The sequence below is a fragment of the Tachyglossus aculeatus genome, chromosome X1 (assembly GCF_015852505.1).
Source record: "Tachyglossus aculeatus isolate mTacAcu1 chromosome X1, mTacAcu1.pri, whole genome shotgun sequence".
In the NCBI taxonomy this organism is placed as follows: domain Eukaryota; kingdom Metazoa; phylum Chordata; class Mammalia; order Monotremata; family Tachyglossidae; genus Tachyglossus; species Tachyglossus aculeatus.
In genome coordinates this window covers 87,433,112-87,439,739 of record NC_052101.1, presented here as the reverse complement: position 1 = coordinate 87,439,739, position 6,628 = coordinate 87,433,112, and the positions used below count along the sequence as shown (strand labels likewise).

Genomic DNA, 6,628 nt, shown 5'->3' with positions numbered 1-6,628 from the left:
CTTACCATTAAAAAAAGTCCTTGGTAAAAATAAATGTCTGTGAATTATTATCAGTGGTTGCAAAGAGTGGTACCTAGGGTGTGGTATGGTGATTCAAAGAAAATCCATTCAGACCTCGGGCCAAACCCGCAAGCCAAAGTGGGGAAGACAGACTCTTCTAACAATATCAGGCAATCGTGTCAATATACTTGACAACACTGAGATCCCTGTGAGAGAACTCCCCCGACAAGCTACCCTCATCCACCTCCACTCCGTCCTATCAGCCCAGTTCCAGAAAGAATGAGTCAACACAACAAGAGGACTACAGCAATGCTCTTTACTGGATATGCTGGGTAGGACCATGGCATCCCATGCTGGCACTGGCCTCTGCAGCAAGGGCAAAGAGGGAGTCATTCGGTCAATCAGGTGACTCCCTGTGGATCCTGAAGTACAGATTGTAAGGGCGTTCTGGGCTTCTGCTGCCCAGGGGCGTGACTTCTGGCTCCCATTACCAGCACCTGAGTTGGTTAGATATTAATGAACCTAGTCAAGTGCAGTGTCAAATGGAAGTGCTTGAGTGCAGAGGTTTTCCAAAACCAGACATGAATCTCCCAGAGTACGAGAGGGAGGACCATGATTTATGGGAAGCAGTGTGGTGTAGTGGATAGAGGATAAGTCTGGGAGTCAGAAGGGTGTGGATTCTAATCCTGGCTCCACCACTTGTTTGCTGTGTGATCTTGGGCAAATCACTTCACTTCTCTGGGGCTCAGTTTCCTCATGTGTGGAATGGGGATTAAGACTGTGAGCCCCATGTGGGACAGGGACTATGTTCAACCCAATTTGCTGGTCTCCACCCCAGCATTTAGTACAGTCCCTGGCACACAGTAAGTGTTTAACAAATACCAGAATTATTATTATTTATGGCAGACAGTAGATTCAAAGCATGGGAAATCCAGGATTCCAGCACAAAGCAGCAGCAGGAACAAGGTATAATAGGAAGATCTTCCAAAGCAGTATTGTTTAGTGGAAAGAGCACAGGCTTGAGAGTCAGAGGATTCTTTTTTATTCTTTTTTAAAATTTTTATGGTATTTGTTAAGTGCTTACTATGTGCCAAGCACTGTACTAAGTGCTGGGGTAGATACAACCCAACTAGGCTGGACACAGCCCACGTCGCACATGGGGCTCACAGTCATAATCCTCATTTTACAGATTTTACAGAACAGTGCTTTGCACATAGTAAGTGCTTAACAAATGCCATTATTATTATTATTGTTATTATGAGGAAACTGAGGCCCAGAGAAGTTTAAGTTACCTGCCTAAGGTCACACAGGATCTGGGTTCTAATCCTAGCTCTTCCACTTGTCTGCTGTATATTCTTGGGCAAGTCATTTAATTTCTCGGTGTTTCAGTTACCTCATCTGTAAAATGGGAATTAAATCCTCCCCTACTCCAACTTAGACTGTGAGCCCCATGTGGGACAAGAACTGTGTCAGATAGTCAGTCAATCGTATTTCTTGAGTGCTTACTGTGGGCAGAACACTGTACGAAGTGCTTGGGAGAGTACACTATAACAATAAGCAGACACATTCCCTGCCTACAATGAGCTTACAGTCTAAAGGGGGATACAGACATTAATATAATCTTGTATCTACATCCGTGCTTAGTACAGTGCCTGGCACATAGTAAATGCTTAACAATAACCAAAATAATAAAAAAAATCTCTAAGGGATGGCAGCAGTATTAGCACCAGGGCATTCTATTCCACCAAAAGAACCCCTGAGCTCTGGTGTGTAGGTGCAGGTGGTGGGAGAAGGGAGACTTAGCTGTGAATCAGGAGAGGAGTGGAGTAAATTTCACCCAGTAGACAAGCAGTGGAGCTGGGATTAGTTAGAATCCAGGTCTTCTGACTCGGAGGCCCATGCTCTTTTCACTAGGCCACACTGCTTCTCTTCATCTCAGGGGTACCTGGATTTAGGACCAGATTAGCCATTTAGGGCCTGGGATCAGTTTGACCCCAGGAGAAGTAAACCCAGAGCATCTTGAGGGCCCCTCCCTTTCAATCCAGGAGCCCTCTGCATGGGCATGGGACAGGAAGAACAAAATTCTCCCTTACCTTGACAGGAATTTGTTGCAGGGAATAGTCCTTACATTTTCCCCATAGTTCCTGTCGTTGTACCTATCATTTTATTCCTCTGGTGTTCTTTTTTTCAGACCCCTTAAACACTTCCCATGAATTTCCTCAGGGACGGGAGCAGGATTTGAGAAGTGGGTGTGATTCGCTTGACAAACAAGCCAGGGTTATTAGCAAAACCTTTGGCTCTGATCATTCTTTTTCTGACCTTTCTGGTGACTAACTTTGGGTTACATGCAATCTCTAGGTCCTGTTTGATTCATTCATTCAATCGTATTTATTGAGCGCTTACTGTGTGCTGAGCACTGTACGAAGAGCTTGGAAAGTACAATTCAGCAATAAAGAGAGACAATCCCTGCCTGCAATGGGCTTACAGTCTAGAAGATAAGCTGGGGTGTACTCCCCATCCTCTGCAGAACATTTATCTTTGGGCAGAGCACATCTGCTGCCATCATGGACCTGCTGAACGCATCCTAGGGTTGGGAGTGGCTGTCAGTCGAGCCTGTCTGAGGCGGGAGAATGACACAGACAAGAGCCCTCTCTTGCAAAGTGTAACAGTGCATATTTTAGGAATTTCACAGACCAGAGGGTGCTCTTCATCTGGGATCATTTCATGAGACTGTTTCTTACCATTAAAAAAGCCCATGGTAAAATAAGTGTCTTAACTACATTTTACTATGTAGTAAAATAAACCACAAAGGAGATTACATCATTGCACATAAAGTAAAGCCCAGTCAGGTCCATGGACATCTGCCAGATGACCAGTAAAAGTCCTAGCTGGTTCATATCAATATCCATGTGAATCTGATGCTGCTAATGAACAAACCCCCTATTCTGGTTCAAAGAGGAATGTTCTTTGCTCTGTTGCATGAAGCCAGATGGGGAATCAGAGGGTCCATTTGGTAATTGTGGAGTAAAAGGTGCATTCAGGGATGATTAGCAATACCTGAAAGGCTCAATAAATTATCTGGTTCAGGCTTTTATGAGGAAGATGGTAGAGAGATTCCCACACCCAAATTGTTTTGTGTCACAGAAAGGTCAGAGCCACTGGGCCAAATTGTGGTGCCCCCCCTGCCCGATATTTTAGATCTACTTGATAAACTCGGTACAAATGAATCACTGGTATCAGATGATACCCATCTGAGAGTGCTGAAGAAGCTCAAGAGGGGAGGTTGCAGAACCTCTGTGAGAGTGTGAAATCTTCCGTTACAAATGGCCACTGTAATGGAAGACTGGAGAATTGTCAGTGTAATTCCCTTCAGTAAAAAGAGTTCAGAGATGATCCTGGGAATTGTAGAACAGTAATTCTCACTTCTCTACCTGGCAACTTGGACTCAATAATTAAGTTTAGGATCAGGAAGCACTTAGAAAAAAACAAGCTGCTGAAGGAAAAGATACTATGGTTTCTGTGTAGTGAAAACAGGCTTGATTAACCTTTTGGAGTTCTTTGAAGGCATCAACAAGCATGTAGATTGAGGGGAACCATTGGAGAGGATACATTTCGATTTTCACCAAACCTTTGACAAGGTTCCACACCAAAGGAACTGAGTAATAATAGAATTGGAGGAAAAACTGCCCAAAAGATAGAAAACAAAGAGTAAAGGATAAACCACTACTTTCCAGGATGGAACAGTGTAATTCGTGGATCCTCCAGGAATCAGTGCTAGGACCATTTTCTGTTTAAACTCTTCATATATGAACTGGGAGAAGGAGTGTGCAGTGAGATTTCCAAATTTGAAGCTAACACTAAGCAATTTGGGGTGGTTAATTGATTTGCAGATGGGGATAAACAGCAGGAAGACCTCATAAGGTTTCCTGAGAGGGCAGAACCATGGCAGTTGAGTTTCTATGTGAGCAAGTGCCAGGAAAACCACCTAGAGAAAAATAATCCAAATTACAATTACATGTTGATGGGCACAGAGCAATCTGTCACGACTCAGGAAATAAATCTCAGAGTCACTATGGACAGCATTTTGAATCATTGGCCCACTGTATGGCAGCAGACAAAAGGCCAACCAAATGCTTGACCTCAGCAGGAAGGAAAATAGAAACAAAAGATGGAATTTTGCCACAATATAAAACCATGGCACAATCACACCTGGAATACTGTGTTCAGTGCTGGCTGTCACATTTTAGGAAGGACATTATAGAGCTGGAGAAGGCATAGAGAAGGACAACCAAGATGATCTGGGGAATGGAGAAGTGACTTCATGAGGGCTTAGGACTCTTCAGTCCGGAAAGACACAGGTTGAGGGGACACATGTGAGGTTTAGAAATCATTTATGGTGTGAACAAAGTGAACATTGAATTGCTGTTTTCCAAATCCCAGAAAGTCAGGATGAGGAGACACCCACTGAAGCGTGAGGGTGGAAGGTTCAGAACAAACAGAAAGAAACACTTCTTCACACAGGAGGTCATAAACCTATGGAATTTGCTACCACAGGAAGTTAGGCGGGCAGAGAAACATCAGTAGGTTCAAGAAGGATTTGAATAAATGTATGGGAAGGAAGTTCATCATAGGTTACTAGAAGGAAAGTTAGCGATGTTGAATGGTTCATCTGTAAACTGTGAGGATGGATGTCAAGGAAGGCAACCATCACATGGTTCCTCCAAGCATCCTGTTACCACTATTGGAGTCAGAATCCCGGTCTGGCTGGACCATTGCACTGGCCCACTCATGGTCTTTCTTAGGTTATAGCCTTAGTACAACAGAGTGGAGAAGGGAACACACAAAGAGAGAGAGAGTGAGAATAAGAAGTGTATCAAACCTGGGCGAAGACCAGGTATTTCCACTAATATTACACTTTTTATAAAAGCTGCTTGGGCTGTTGCTTAAACGTGAACATAAAGCACTTTTCAAATAAAATGCTCCTTCAAGGTCTAAGTAATATGGCTGGGGAAGGGTAGGGGAGATGACTGAAATAGAAAAGTGTGAAAACAGACATGGGGAGAACATGTTTTCCAACCAGTTTATTTGGTTCCAGGTTTCTCAACTGCGCATATCCTAATATTAAATTGTTTTTATTTGCTATACTGACGTTTTGCAAAGTACTACAGTTTGAATCTAAAGGATCCAGTTTCCTAAGATACAAGGAGAGTAATATCAAACGCGACAGGGAGGAAACAAGCTAGTCAGCAGCCTTCAGAAGGCGTTCCCCTGCTTCAGTCTCAGATACAAGAGAAAGATAAAAGCACAAAACCCAAGCAAAGGAATGGACAGCTACTTTCTAGAGCAAGAAGGCAGCTCAAGTGAGTACACCAAGGATTATAGATCATGCACTGCTTTTAAAGAGAAAGAAGCTCACTTGTTATAGATGCTTTTGGAGGTCTTTTCAACCTACATGGAAAGCGAACAAGAAAACCTTGACACTTAGTGAGAAGCAGAATGAGGAGACACCTTTGGTATCATTCCTTAAGCCGCTGCTGATGGCAGGGCCAGGCATCTCCCATGCCTCCCCTCCCCCATGGTAGTTGGATCCTGAACAATGCCAGTCCTTCCTAACATTCTTTAGCTGAGTCATTTTGCCACCTCAAGGGAGAGTTTTTGCAAACAGTGGTAATGTTGGAAGTGGGCCTGATATGAAGATTATTTTGGGGGACTTGGTCTAGAATTGGTCCTTGTCGACTTGACATCTATCAGGTCTTCAATCTCTACCCTTCTCATCTGGCCTCGAATTTGGGGGGGAGGAGGAAGCTTGGCATGGGGATGAGCAGCAAGGTCCAAAGGTAATGCGTACAATGGGATGTGGGATTTTTTTTCCTCCTTCACTTCAAACAGCAAGCAAACACATCTCCCACATTCCTGTTTAGAAGTGTATTCAAAAGACAGCACTTGTAACAAAGTTATTAGAAAAGACAAAAGTCAAGTTCTTTATGATGAGGGCATTAAAGAAGGGGACAGGAGAAAGAGAGCGAGAGAGAGAGAGAGAGGAGGCCACTTCTGGCAGGCTCACGTTCCCCTCGCGGTCCTCTGCAGGAGCCAAGTCAGTCTTTGTTCAGAGTGCACCAAGCAGCTATAAAAGAACCAGAAGAATTCAGAGTTTGTCCCCATGAGCTATGGCTACCCCCTCCAAGTTACCACCTGTCTTGTGGAAGGAAATAGGTCCACAGCCAGGGCCATTCTACAAGCAGTTCAAACAATCAATTGTATTTATTGAGCACTTACTGTGTGCAAAGCACTTGGAAAATCAACTGGACCCCTTGCTGGACAAATACAGTGGAAATCTGGGGAGGCAGTGTCTTTCTACTAGACTGTCACAGGCAGGAGAGAGAACTCCAAGAATCTTCCCAGTGGGGAAGAGAGCTAGTGAAAATTTGCCAAAGTGGGCAGCTCATGCAGCCTAACTGGCCTCCGGAGCTGGGCTTGGGGTGGCAGAGGGAGCCGTGGACTAGGAAATGAATAGGGTGAGGGGTCCCTGGCACTCCAGTTAGTGGCCGGGCTTGGGTGGACTTCTTTTGGGTTGGGACAATGGCCCTGGAGGAGTGGGGGCTGGGTCGACTGGGAAATGATAGTCTAA

At 44.4% G+C, this 6,628-nt stretch overlaps 1 protein-coding gene across 1 annotated transcript in view; it reads right to left on the bottom strand.

Moving 5' to 3' along the window:
• Positions 1-1,641: 1,641 nt before the first annotated feature.
• NECAB2 (N-terminal EF-hand calcium binding protein 2) overlaps positions 1,642-6,628 on the bottom strand; it is a 154,388-nt gene continuing 149,401 nt past the window's right edge. The window contains exon 13 of the mRNA XM_038740814.1: positions 1,642-6,124. Coding sequence (XP_038596742.1) covers positions 6,096-6,124 — 29 coding nt within the window. The 3' untranslated portion in view covers positions 1,642-6,095. The remainder of the gene's footprint in view (positions 6,125-6,628) is intronic.